At 41.4% G+C, this 14,920-nt stretch overlaps 1 protein-coding gene across 1 annotated transcript in view; it reads right to left on the reverse strand.

The window, feature by feature from the left end:
- SORCS3 (sortilin related VPS10 domain containing receptor 3) overlaps positions 1-14,920 on the reverse strand; it is a 266,055-nt gene that overhangs the window by 22,724 nt on the left and 228,411 nt on the right. Inside the window, exons 16-19 of the mRNA XM_041461143.1 lie at positions 10,287-10,404; positions 8,641-8,774; positions 4,333-4,446; positions 2,708-2,879 (exon numbers count right to left, since the gene is read on the reverse strand). Of these exons, the coding sequence (XP_041317077.1) occupies positions 2,708-2,879; positions 4,333-4,446; positions 8,641-8,774; positions 10,287-10,404 (538 nt within the window). The remainder of the gene's footprint in view (positions 1-2,707; positions 2,880-4,332; positions 4,447-8,640; positions 8,775-10,286; positions 10,405-14,920) is intronic.

The following is a 14,920-nucleotide window of genomic DNA, read 5'->3' on the forward strand; positions in this document are numbered from 1 at the left end:
CTGACACTAAAACTACCTATTATATTGAGTAGTCAATAACATTCTTTAGACAGAGAGTTTTTAAAGTCACTCTAAAAAATTCTCTAGCAGGAGCAAAATTACACTCTTGAGATATTCAGTTATATGATAGAAAGGCTCCCACAGCTTGTTAAACCTTTCAAACCACTTCTCAAGGGAATGCACTAAGACCCCAAGTCCATCTCATATGGAAGATACTGAACAGAGGATAAAAATTTGATCTGGGCTGGATTCATCACTGATGACCTCAGGCTGAAATCTCTTGCACCAGTCATGGTAGCTCATCTCCCTTGCCTGACAATTCTCTTTTCTATTTCCTTCTTGCTTCTCCAATATGATTCTATCTGAAATGAGACTGTTTCACGCAGAGAAGCAGGAACAGATTTTTCATTACTAAACAGTGGCAGATGATCTTTTCACCCAATTATGAGCTAGGTCTTCAATGCAAAGGCTGCCCTTCACACTAATCATGTTTTCTTTCTCCTTTTCATACCCATGTATCCAGTACATAAAATACTAATGCAAGCATGCTAGTCCCAGACAAAGATGTCAGATATTCTGAGGTTTATAAATATAAATGAAAATAGAAGGGAAGTGGAGGTTGCTTTAAGCCCCATAAATAACTGAAAGGGAACAAGGTATGGGCTGTCACAAAGATTGACTCCGAGTACAGAAATCAGGGAACAGACATGATCAAGAACACAACTCCACAACAGCTATTTGACAGTCTAGTATTTCTTTGTGATCAAAAACAAACTCAGATTAAAAAAAAAAAGTCTAATAAGGTTCTTATCTCCTCATGTTCCCTTGCATATATACAGTCCAAATCTCAGTCCAGCCCCATATTCCTGAAAACACAGAAAAACCATCAGTCATTCTGCATTTATTTGTCTGCAGTCATTGCCACACATGTATTCCTAATACCATTGGAAAGAATCCTACTAAAGTTAATTCTATAAATCCTGAGAAATTCAGGTTTTGATTGACTATGATCAAGTCTTCATTTCATCACTGAACGCCTAAAGGTCAGTCACCTCCATATACTGAGGATGTGCACTAGAAGGCAGCAAAGAACTGTTGGCTCATCAGGGCAAGTCCAACACAGCTGAATGGAGACCACAGAGATGTATCCACAGGAGGGCTGGTCAGGCTGCTCTTTGGCTCAGAAAGGAAGTGTAAACTTAGGTACAAAACTACCACCAGTAAAGAGACTGACCAGAAAAGGTGGAGGAAGCCAGGAATTAATCTGTATGCCAGCAAAGTAATAATTAAGACCTCTACAGAAATTATTTCTTCCAAGTTATAAGGAAATCTTTGGTAACAATTCTTCTCAGGTTCACACTAAAAGACTGGAATACCTTTGTCCAAAATTTCAGTGTTCCTTTTATTTTCTTCTTGAAATTCTATTATTTTAAGAAACAAACTCAACACACAACTTTCTGTGGAATAAGCTGTTCACCTACAGAGACATGTTCCAAAGATCCTCTTCCCTTAGAAAAAATAAAAGGTTGTTCCAATGAAATGTTTTTCTAACTACCATTATTTTTCAACAACAGACACAAGAGTGAACGCCCTCACATATTAATTCAGCTGCCTCTTCAATCTCTAAATCCTTGCAAAGATTCCACTCTTTAGCTACCTTGACTGCTGCCTTATTCCCCATCTGTTTATCATTCTTCATATGCAGCAGTTCCACTTGAGCTCCCTAATAAATTACTAGTTGATTCCTAATTTTTAGATTGTATCTGTTCTTTTCTGAACTCCCACTCATAGCATCTACACAAATTGTCTTACCATGTCAAGTCTGCAGAATAGAAAAGAAGCAGCAAGTAGACAAGAAATCCCCCTCGTATAAAAGCAGAGCATGCATGAACCTCTGAGGAAGTAGTAAAGAGGCCCTGTCAGATTAGTGTGGTCCCAGTGAAATACTTAGCTACTATATAAGGATTTAATTTAGTGTGAGAATGTGTCTGTCTGTGAGTGGTCTGCCTCAGCTGTCTCCAGGTACTGCTCTAAAGTAACATACACAGGACAGAAAATGTGACAAAAACCAGCTGTTCTTCTCCAGTACCAACTCAGTCCCTGGCCAGAAGAGCCTCAACATTTTGATACTTTTGGCAACATCATGGCCTGGTGTCACTTGTGCTACTGTTGGCTACAGAAGGAAGTGTACCAACAGATAACTACAATAGATAAGGGCTGGGGCTAGAGGTGCTTTGAGGAGAGTCAATTCCTACTGCAAAATAACAATGTCCTTCATTGTTCCCCATGAGTGTGAACATGTACCCCACTGTTCTTAACCTTTCCCAGAAAAGCTGAAGTCAAGCTTTGCATCCCAGATACAGAATTATTGATCACAGAAACACCACTTCTGCCTCATAAACTCCATAAACTGCAGTTTACTGGAAGCAGCAAGAAGTGAGTGCGGAAATAAATTTTTTGACCATATCTATCTTTCTTCAGCATTAACATCATCACTGATAGACAAGATAACCAAACACTTTGGTGTGACCCAATATGACCATCTTGTGTGTGTCACTATAGCCTTCAATTCTCTTAAATTCCTTAAGTCTCATAAATCTCAGGACCACTCACCATTTCATGATTCCCTCTCAGCAACCTGAAAAGCAAAGGAAAAGAATACCAGTCCTGCCACACAGAGAAAGGTTTGCTGAGACCACTAACACACCTCCTCCATGAGGATGATGAAGGTGGCGTTGTGCCCCTGCTCCATGACCAGCTTCCCATCGGAGGTGAGGATGTGCAATCCCCGAGGTGCTTTTCCAGGGCATTTCTCCATCTTGGCCATGTACTTCTCTCTCAAGCCATCTGTGCAGTTGTTAGACACAATCCTGCGGTACCTGGGGAACAGTAACAAAAGGACATTGGGCTCACACAGTGGGCAGAAAAGTTCCTTTGGTTTGTTTTTGTTTTGTCCCTCCACATTAATGCATGTGTTTTTTCAAAGGTTAACTGCCTGCATGATCCCCTCACTGAAAGGAAGACTCAAAGAAACCCAACATTTCATTAAGTAGGAGAAAGCCAAACCAATCACAATTGAACCTTCTGCAGAGATTCTCAGCAGCATCATTGAGAAGAGACACGTTGTGGAGGTGAATTACTCTGCCTTAAAAAAAGGCAGAGAATTCCTCCAACCCAACACCTGCAGGATTGTATCCTGCATCCCAGATTTTTAATTATACCATTTATTAGGTTTTGTGTGCCTCTACTGGGCTAGAGGGCGCTTATATGTCAAAGGCTTTGACCAGCTCAGTTTTAAAATTATTTGAGGTACGGATTTTTCTCTTGGCTCTTCTTGGAAGATGTTGGCTAAACAGCAAGACACTTGGCTATTCCTGGTGTGGTTGAGGGGGGTTAACCCTTACTATTAATTCCATACCAACCCCAACTCTTTTCTTGTTGCTCTCTGTCAAGAAGGCTACCAGCAGTCATAGTGGCCAGGGCTCCTGTAATTACATCCCATATTTAAAGCAACTTTTCAGCTGAAGGGTGTCTCTGAGGTCAAATGCCTCCAGACTCCCAGCAGCCTCACTTCGTCCAGCCACCTGCACCAACCAGCCAGGAACAGAGCTGGTTCCTGCCATAGGCATCGAGCAGGCAGGACACACGACCCAGAATCATCCCTGCTAAACTTGCAGGGCCTGCCCTGTCATGGAAGCAACATAGCCAGTTTGCACCAGCCAATGAAACTAAAGTCTCACAGCATTTCCTGCATGATAGTAGAACATTTGCAAAGTGATACTGCCATAATAAACCAACACTTGCCATCTGTTCTGGGTTAGACCAGGAGAAATGAGCACACAAAGCTTGTCTGAAATGCAAGGCATTGTATGTACAAAGTGAAAATGGCAGAGGAAGAAACATAAAAGAGGCTAAAAATTGCTCATTTGAGCCTTTCCAGAAGCTGATATAAATAGGAGCTGTAAGATAGTAAGAGGTTCAATAAAATACAATGTGAAATACCTCAAACCTGTCCTTTTAAATGTTCAGCTGTCTCTCAGGCAGACCTTTTTGATTTGTGTTTTAATTTTGCAACAAAGGGGAGCTCCAAGTCTAGGCTCCAGGGATCACACATCACTTGATAGCAATGCAATATCTATGTGTCACCTATGTTAACATGCCTCTCCCTCTCTCTGAGGAACACGGCAATTTTCCATACAGATGCTGTTGCAAACATCACCTCATAGATAAGACTGAAAAAGAACATAATGGGATGCAGAGAAAAAAAGAACTATCCAGGTTCTCTTGTCTACTGCAGTCACCAGAACCAGACAGATTGCAAGACGCCCTTACCCAGTGCTGTTCCAGTAGTTCTGCCCAACGTTGCAATCCTTGGACAGGGAGGATGGGCTGAACCAGAAGGCTGGGACGCACTGGTTGTTGCTGTGCCTCTCATATCCATAGTCACTGTGGAGAGAAGCCACAAATCCATCACTGTACCCTCCACTACCGTAGCTCAGAGTTTTAGGTGGTGTCCCCAGAGCAGGTGTGTATTGGTGGTTCTCTGCTGGGATGGCACAACATCATGGATTTGGCTCATCCAGAGGCAAAGTGCTGGACTAGTTTGAGGGGCAGGAACACAATTCACTGAAGGCATTTGATCCCCACAACAGCAGAACTGCCAAACCTGCAGAGCACTGCAGGACTTGTGCTTCATTTGGCAACAAAACATGACAGAGATTCAGAAAGAATATTGTATTGTTTGTTTCTATTCTTATTAATCTCTGACCTAAATTTCACTTTTTGGGTTCTTTTGGTTTGTTTTTTGCAGCCTTTGTTTTTAGAATGAACGAGGCTAATTCTAAGATCTAATATCACTTTTTCACAACAGTGGCTAGGAATATAAAACACTGGGAGCACTCCCTGAGCAAATAGCCACAGTATGCATATTTATGTATGTTAATGGCTCCCTGGCTAAGCTGATACTCGTCCGAGAGAAAAAAAACCCAGCTGATGTTTTTCCAACACTAAAATAAAACACAACCAGCTTTGTGGTCTAAGGATTACATGGCACTGTGTCACACAGGGAAGGCAATCCAGGGTATTGATTCTTCCTTGGACCACCTACGAGTGGAAGTGGACACATCCAAAACTTCTTTTTACAGCTGCCTTTGTGTGCCAATACAATGATGAAGCAATAGGATTAATCCAAAGCTTTCCATAAGTTTTTATAGTCTGGATCAGGTTTCTATGTGTAGCCTTTATTGACAGGCTGGATTCAAGGGACAAATAAAAAGAGATTCTGGATTTTTGCCTGCAGCAAGTTAACAAATGCCAACATGCTAAACCTCTGTGAAAACACAGACATTACAGAAGCCACTGTCTTGAAAGCATTCTGTGCCCTTTAGGACAGTCTGAGTTTTATCCTTTCCCTGTTCAGAGCCTGAACTGCCAACAGAAAGTCTCTAGGAAGAGCTTTGGTGAGACAAAATTGTGCTATGTCCCCAATGGCCCAGGCTGCTACTGTTCTTTTCTTAGAGGGCAAAAATTCTGTGAGCTGCTTTAAATGGTTTGGAGATTCCCTAATGCTCTTTCTCTCAACATTCAATTTAATCATTCTCAGTGGGTCCGACCTGCACAGTCAAAAATGCCTGGCAGGGACTTTGTAATTAAAAATATTCAGAAGGAGCTGTACTTTGCCCCAAAGAAGAAAAGAGCTGCATAAATATTTAATAAAATTAAAGACAACATTGCAGTGTGCCCTCAAGGTTCTGTGCTTGTTCATTAACTTCTGGTAAATGTATATTAAAACCTCACATGCTGCCCACCTTCCCTCTCATAAGCCCCAGGGTTTGCATAAGTTAAGGAAATAATCAAGTCCAGCTGCTGTGCTGTCTTTCTCAGGAAAGCTATCTTGACAGAGTAAATAAAGAAGCAGGAGGAGGGAAAAGAAAGCTCAGTGAGTACTTTAATACCACTTATAACATCCTTCTGCCATTCTCTCTGTTAGAGAAAGGCCAGGATTTGCTTCTGGAAATGACTGCAAGGGTTGGCAAGAGTCACCCCTGATCCTGACTCATAAAGATTTGTTGAACTGGGGCATAATTGTGATTTATGCCCCTGAATTTTAGATCAGCCTTATATCTAACTGCAGGGAACAGCACTGCAACCGTGAGGCAGACAGGGGCAAGGGCACTGTGACCAAATGGGAGGGAGCACAGCCCCCACAGCATGTGCTGAAGGGCTCCTGCAGTTACTGGTCCTCTCCCCACAGCTCTCAAAGGCAGGGGTCATCACAGCAAGTGGCACAGGGTGCTCCAAGCCCAGAACCAGCTCCAAACCTTCTTCCTGAGAAAGCAGAGGGCCCACCTGGCAGGACTTGCTGGTCACTGTACTCACACAGTCCTGACTGCTGGCCCTTTCCCTGCCACCCACAAGACCTGCTCAGAGACCTGTGCTGACTGCACAGAGCAGTCAGTTCTTTCAAGAACTGGCAACTGTGAGCCCAGGCAGAAGAGGCTGAGTGGACATTTTTCCTTGAAAGGGAATGAGTTTTTCTTGAAAGAGCATCAAGTGAAAGTAGGAGCAGTCCTTTCACCTGTCCTGTCCACCTTTCAGTGAGCAGAGAAAAGGCACTTGTCAGCATCTCCCCTTCTCATACTGACATCCCAAGGAAGGCAGATGAATCTAGAATATATTCTGAATAACCTGTATCTTGTAACTGACTAAGTGTCTCATACTTTAGAAGTCACAAATCAGAGCACAAGTTCACCCTTCCTCTCTGAAAAATCACTTCTAAAATTATCAAGCTCAGTGCCCCACTTCCAGCATTGCCAGTATTTTCCTCAAATGGACTGTCTCACACATTCTTCCAGTCAGCCCTGCTGAGTAGCATCAAAATTCACCATAGTTTCTTCTAATTCTCCATCACCAGCTATAACAATTTTGCAACTGGAAGCTAGTTAACAATTCTGTTGGCAGTGCAGGGTCTGAAACAAAAGCCAGCTTGTTGTCCTCTAATTGCATTTCCTCTGCAAGACTGACAAGTTTAACAGCAATACCCTCTCATCTTAGGGGAAAAGTTAAGCAAAAATTATACTGGATGCATGCAAGGAATCTGTCAAGTGATTGAAAAGGTGTATTCTGATGCAGACCCTTTACAAGGCAGCATTTAAGGCAAATTTAGCTACCACAGTTTTCCACTTACAGTTTGGAAAAGACAAACTTCCCTGTGAAAATATAAAGTGGGTGAGGAAAAGACAGTGCAAGGAAAAAAAAAACCAAACAAAAAAAAAAAAAAAAAACCAAAAAAAAACCTAAAAACCAAACAAAAACAAACAAAAAAAATCCCAAATTCATGAGCATCTCTGGAGATTGGTGCTGGATTCACCCCAGAGGCCTATGCCAATGCCAAGGGCAGATACTGCAAGGCAAGAAAGGCATCCTGCAAGTTCCCATCATGAGAACAAAGGGGGAAGACCTCATGAGTCAAGATATGGAGTCTCAGACGTAATCCTGTCATTAGGAACAAATTAAATACCCATCCAGATCAGATGAAAATCTCTGTTCTATATTCCTGACTCTCTCTTAAAGGCAAACTACTAAAATATTCAAGAAAATACTATTTCTGGTCAATATTTTTCTTAATTTTTTTTCATTTCACTATGTCCATGCTCTAAAAGAGAACTGTGAGCCTAAGTCCAAATAAATGTACAGATCTCATGCCTCACACCTCTTCAGAAAGTATTTGAAGGTAGGTGAAGTGTTCAAGAATAATGCCAATACTGAGTCAGACACTGATCCTGAGTAACCTACTATAAAGATTAAAATGTTTTCCCAGCTGATCAGCTTTCAAGGTATTTTTAATTCCATTTAAATGACATTCTGATAATTTAAGCTCAAACATCACAGACATTGACAGTCTTAAATCTTAGAAATATTGCCTATCACAGGTGCCATGTAGGAATTCCTTGGGCAGAGATCCTGACATGAATTCTCCCATCTCCTATCTCTGATTGTCAAGGAATAGCAAGCAGTGTCTCATTTTTCCCCTGATTTATTTTTAAGCTGCTTTCAAAGTGACCTTAAAGCAATTTGAAAATTATGGTCCCATTAAGTTAGAAACACCAATATTTATGCAAAACAAGTAGTTATATCTGACAAGGGTGGGCTGTACAGTCATGTCACAGAAGCCCTATCAGAAATTTCTCAATAAAACATTGTTAAGAAGCAATAAACTGTTCCCAGCTATTCAAAGGAACAATGATAAAAATGTGCATGTTTTGCTGGCTTGCCCCCTAGGAAGTCAATGACCTTGGGAGAGAAATACCCTCCCTCTTTTGAAAGGAATATATTTTGGACCAGAGAAGTCCTGGCTGTCACTATTCTGAAATGACAGACATAAAATGTCCATCAGTACTTGCAATTATTTTGCTTTTGAATTCCAGGCTTGGATTTCTCATGGAGATGAACAAATATTTCCTGCAAAAGAAGGGGAAGCCTCCTTCACTCAGCAGGTTTGGGGGTCACCTTCCTGCTATATGGTATGATCACAGCTATAAAGCTGCATCAGACCCAGCTCCTCTGCAAGGTTTTCTGTCTGAGTAGCATTTCAGGACAAAAACACAGCCCCTGCACAAATCCCCAGAGTCACATACTCACCACTCAAAGTCTCCTTGGCCACAGACACATGGTTCAGACACCACAGTTTGGGAATAGTCCCGACCTAGGGAACACTGGGCTCCAGGCTTGCGTTTTTTATAGATCTTCCTCTCGCCCATGACACAAGGCTCCCCCTTCATTGGCCAAGGAACAAGAGGAAAACACAGTTGTAGTGGCAGCTGGGTCTTAAATGGAGCACTTTTTCAAGAAAAGACACAAAAGGCAATGAAAACGAGCATTTATCTCTGGGAGGGTGGCGAGTTACAGTCCTGCTCTTTCGTGGCTTTACAAAATCAAAAGTCTCCTTGGGAGGAGTCATGAGCACAGAGTGCCCAGCGTTGAGTTGGGATGCCAGTGACAATGTGCTCAAAATGCCTGGATGCCCAAGCCATCTCACCCACTTATGCCACCTTTCAGAAGGCATCCCCCAATATCTAGTCCTGTGAATTATCCTGAAAAGACAAAGTGGGTGTATGTCAGAGTTTCTTCCATATGTCAGATAAAGTCTACTGCAGAAGATTCAGGCCTGAATCCCAGAGCAGGGGACAAAACCCAGGTGTGGAACACAGAGCTCAACTCCCTTGCTCTTTCTGTGACAGAGCTGGCTTTGTTACAGACCATTTTGATGTGTGTTTCACTGGGGTTTTTGAATGCAAAGGTTTCCAAGAACACTACCCAGAGTAGCTAACCTAAAACAAACATTTGATATCTAGGTGAGTTGCTAAAAACAGAATTTTCTATTTAGCAGAAATAATTTGTCTGCAAAGAAGTAAGAAAAAAGACAATATCTAATTGAAATACTTTTCTTCCCTATTAACAGTGATTCCCAAGACTGCTGCATGGTTACACATATGTCTTCCCTTTTCTTTCATTTGAATTATTTTCATTTATTCAATTCTGCAACTTCCATTATCTTATCCATGCCAAATTAATGTTCATTTCTCATTCATGGATTTCATTCAGGAATGTCACAGTGCCAATGGTTCTGGCTCTAGCTAAGTTACCCTGCAGGGTGTGGAACATCATACTGGTAGCCAGTAACCCATAAGTAATCTGCAGAGGTTGTTGACCTCTCAGTTACAGTTGCTTCAGGACCTAAATATATCCAGCATGAAAATAAGCCAGTGTATGAAAAACAAAGCATGTATCCTTGAGTAGAATGAAATAATGTGGTTTTCTATGGTGTCTTTTATTCAAGAGCTTTTCAGATTCAAGGGTTTTACAGATATTCAAGAGTTTTACAGATACCTGCAGGACCTGCAGGATGAATAAATGTTATTATTTTCATTTTTGAGTAGGGGAAATAAGAGGCAAGCTGAAACAAAATTATTTTCATGAGTCAGTGACAGAGCTACAAAGAATTCAGTGTCATCTACAATTCAATCATAAGGTGTAGTTTCACACTGCCCTAAGCAATGAGGCCAAAAAGATCCAGCTGGTGCAATGGATTATATTCCTAAAAATAGAAGGTAATCTCCTGAACTTGTCCATAGATGCCTGGCCCCATGTTTATTCATACACATTCTTCAAGGGATGCAAAAAATAATCCATATGCTTTGCTGTAAAGAACAACTGCATTCCCACCTGGCAACTCAGAGCAGGGGAAAAGGAACCCCCACCAAAGGCCCCCTGGAGCGTGGGGATACCTGATTGTGCAGATGCCAGGTCTGGTAGTCATCCTTGGTACACCTGCGGCTGAAGAGAGACTTGTAATCCACCTTGACCAGCTGCCACTCAGAACGGAGGCTGAAGTGTCCAAAAACTCTGAGCATGGGAGAAAAAGAAAAGAAAGAGTCAGCCAGACTCATACTTCCATTCAGCAAATAACATCTCATTAATCTCAGCTGCAGAAACCAATACAGTCTTGGAGCTTAATGCCAGAAAATGGCATTCAGTCATGAATAATATTTTCCGGTTCTTACAACATCCCAGGAGTGTTTAGCCTTTTCCTGACACTCATGCACAGCCTGTGTAGGAAGGTCTTCCTCTGACCCTAGCATCCACTAAAATGGAACCCAAGTCTAATCACCTTTATTGCAGTTTTAGAGGACAGTAAATGTTACATTTTCATTATTCCAAGTCTTTCACTAACGTACATTTTTACCCAAGCCACTTACGTGATTAAAATTTTTGTTCTAATCATTCCAGACTAACAAAGAAAGAGGGAAAAAGACAAGATTTACAAATTTTCCTGTGAAATCAAAAGAGAAGTAGAAAACAAGACTACCCCACGCTGTAATTCAGATCTTGCTGTGTCCCCAGTGTGCTGCCATTATTTATTCTAGTTGATTTTGGTTTACAATGTAATCATACTGAATTGTTGGCTTTGCTCTCCACTCACTCCTTGTCTAGTCTGCACCAAAATTGCTCTGCATTGTGCTGTTCTCCATGAAACAGCAACCACCCAGGAATCAATCACGCTGTCCCCTGAAGACCTGTCTCAGCTCATGGGGATCAGGGAGACAACGGCGGGTGGGCAATATCTGAGAGTATGAAGCGGTGGGTTTGCTGTGGACACCTGTCTATGTCCAAGTTCTCCCTCACAGAGAAGCTCCACTAAGCTGACAAGCTTCTTGTATAATTCTTGGGAATTATACAACAAGAACCTGTATGCTGTCATGAACAAGTGGCTCAGGTTAGGAGTGAGCAAGTGAGGATGGACTTGTCTGGTAGAATGGATTTATTAGGTAGATTGTTGCTGGCTGTCCAGAACCATTCTTAGTGTAGCCCTAATTGCAGGGTATCAGTGACAGGAAACACCACAGCATTCAGGCCATGCTGCAGGAGAAGATGCAATTCCTGCCCCTCCACACAGAAGGCACACCCTGGACCAAGATAAACCCACAGAAGCCAAAGCAGTATGGGGTGCAGAGCACTGGGAGCAGGAGGGAGAAGGGAGGAATGGGAAGGAGCATGGTGGGGGGATGCAGAAAGCCTCCAAAACTGTACTCAATAGGAATTCTAACTGCAGTTCCCCTCCACACTTTTCCTTGGCACTGGGTATGTCCCATCAGCTGTTACATTACAACTGCTTTCAGCACATACAACCTTGTTTGTGCTGCATGACTGAAACATCAGCCCCTGCAAAACAGCAATGCAGCAGGCAGAAATAATTTAGTCTAGCAGATTTACACCAGTATAGGATTTGGTGCTGATTACACGGAAAATACAGCAAAAAGAAAGAGAGAACATGACCAAAGAGAAACACTGGCATAAACCCAGAAGAGGACAGGGCTGGAGAAATCCACCACTTTGCAAATCAATGCATCTAAAACGAAAATCTTGCTCCTCAGATTGTTCTTTAGCTAACTGTCCATCAGGAGAGCAAAAGGTTTCTTTGTGGTTTACAAAAATCACCAGAATTGCTTGATTTTAAAATCTATTTTAAAAAGCTTTTAAACAATTCCTTCTGACATGGAAATTCTTCCAGGATAATTAATGAAAAAAAACCCAAGGTTTTCTAAGAGGAAGGCAATATATTAGCATTCCAAAAGCACAGAACATCAGATACTCTTTAATTAAATTATTTCAAAGAAGATCTTTGTGTATAATTGCGATAATTTAGATGGAAAGAATACTACACTAAATGGAATTAGAGGAGTGTTAACAGAGAGAGGTTTTCCTCTTCACTGCAGAGATGGCTCTGGGTCAGCTGATTCTTAAAGTAGTAACTTCTCTACTTCACCCTCTCCTCCCTAATATAAGCTCGTTAAGGCTAATCAATCGCTGTGGAAGAGACTTCTGAGATAAGAGCAGCACAGAAGCCGCCAAGCACCTGCACCCTGTGAGCGCTGCTCACCAATGCCAAATGCCACCTACAGCATTGGCCAACACCATGAGTGTCGTGTGACAGCTCAGAATGACTTTGTTGTGCATTTGAAGCTTCTATCAGTTTCTACAAGCAAATACAAGGAATGGAGGAGAGTGCTATGTGATCTCTGCTGTTCCAAGGTTCTATCAAGCAGCTTTCCTAGGGAAGTGATGAAAGTCCTCATTGTTTGTGAAGATTAAAAAGAACAAAACAAACAATGACAGGGCACAAACCCCGACTGAACAAAACCAGGTGCTGCAGCTGAGCTCCACTTTCTCAGTTTTATGAATGGCATCACTGGATGTTTTTCCATAGTGGCCAAGGTGCATGCACATGACCTCTCCCACCATATCTGCTTTGAGGTGGCCAGGCCCAACAGAGGCTTGGGCAGACAGCAAAGAGCTACAACATTTTAAAACTCATAGTGTCCAGCTATCAATAAGTGCTTGGCACTATATGCTCAGTTCCTACATATTGGTTTCTATATCAAGAGCAAAGAAACAAAACAAGTTCCAAGGAAAGAGGTGCAAAAAGAGATTCGTGGGGCCTTATTTTTCCCTACTCAACTGGTGAGTCCTCACATCGCTTTGAAGATCATTAAATTTACCTGATTCCCATGTGCCTTCATTTCCTATTTACTTTGGTCACTAAATAAGGGAGGTAGATTTTTTTTTTAATAAACATAGCTAAACTATCAAGATAATACAGGGAGAAAGGGAATGAGGTACTACAAATTTTGCCTCAATACTTTGCCTACTGTGATCTAACTGAAAGCTCTTAATTGCTTGTTGGAAGCATAGAGAACAAGAGAGCTGGGTTTTCAAGGTCCAGCTTTGAGAAGCCAACAAAGAAGGTATATTTTGATTCTTCCATATAAGCAGTCTGATGTGGAAGTCCTTGAGAAGCAATAAATACAAGAGCCCAGATGGTATTTAGATGGAATCAATTTCCTGACTAAGCTCAATTTAACAATGGTTCTCCAACCTAAGACATAGAATGGTAATTTACTGGCTTTAGACTGCATAGATTCTGTTCTATCCCTCTGAGTAAGCAGCTACAAGTCCACATAAAATCTTAGCTAATAGGACAGCATCTTCCCAATTGGCTCTATGCATAGCTGACAGTGAAATCATTGTTAAGAAAACAGAAAATGCTTCCCAATCCTTTCCTTGGAGAAACAAGGCAAGGCTTTTATTGCCAGGGCTGGATGTCATTAATTTGCAGAAAACTATTAGAAACATGGAAATCAATTCTGAAATGCTTACAGTTTCATGATGGAGTCATTTTAGAAATGATCATTGGTAATGCTGCTATAATTATATCTTTCATTAATTTTTTAAACACACAGTAACTTACAAATGCAGTGTACACTGCCTGGATAATCTTGTACAGGAGTTCTTTAAAAGGCTTTTAAACATTTATACAATACTCTCTTCTCAAGTTGCATTGCTTTTGCCTCATCATTCCTTGTATTGCAGATAGCTGTGTTTTTTATGTAATTCAATACTGCTCATTCCTGCCAGGTCAGCAGAACGAATTGAGGGTCACAAGATAACAACTCACCTGCCTCTGGCCCATAGATTCAATCCCTGTCCCTGCTCATGGTATGAAAAACAGACTTCCTCAATAACAGCTCCCACAGGAAAGGCATCAGTATGTATGTATCCGTGTGGATCTATCCCTGCTGGCGGTTTCAGATGAGCTTCCCAGCCAGGCCAAGTATTAAAATGTAAATTCTCATGCCCAAATCAAGTCTTCTATCACTTCTGAAGTAGACTGGTAGGGCATCATATGGAGCAAGCAAGCACTGAAGCTGCCTGTACTTGGCTGGGCTGGTCTGGATAAAGATGGAAGATTTTCCCTTCACCAGCTCTCCCAGCTCCTCTGTGTGCAACACCTGCTGACCTTGGATGTGCCCAGAGACAGAGGAATGGAGATGCAAGAGAAGGAAGAAGCTGATAAGGTAATCTTCACTACACCTAACATCAAAAGTACCCTCCTTTCTGAAGCAGTTTTCCTTCACTAGACATCAACAAGGTGAGATACTTGGGTGGTTTTTTTTTTGCTTCTCTCAATGTACTTTAGAGACATCTGAAGCCAGATTTTAAAAATATTAGGCCCCACAGCATAGACTGTAAGCATTTTTAATATCAAAAAATAAAACAAAATAAAAAGAATATAATATATTTAGTAGACAGCATCTTTTGAGATGAACTACACAGGCAGATGGATGGATCAACAGAAAAGTAAAACCTGAACTACAGAAAGAGAGCCAAACATATACTTTAATTGATAATACTGAGAGAAAAGCTAATCGCAGTGTCATCATAAATAAACTGTTTCATTTACAAAAGCCTGAAACCAACCTTGATTTTTATTTCCTTTTATTTTAAAAGTAAAATGCTTGCAGAGGAAGTGTCTTAGCAAGCAAAATTCCCAAATAGTAAATTCATCCCAATTAGTGAATAC

Source organism: Pyrgilauda ruficollis, unplaced genomic scaffold (assembly GCF_017590135.1).
Source record: "Pyrgilauda ruficollis isolate IOZ18807 unplaced genomic scaffold, ASM1759013v1 scaffold15, whole genome shotgun sequence".
In the NCBI taxonomy this organism is placed as follows: Eukaryota; Metazoa; Chordata; class Aves; order Passeriformes; family Passeridae; genus Pyrgilauda; species Pyrgilauda ruficollis.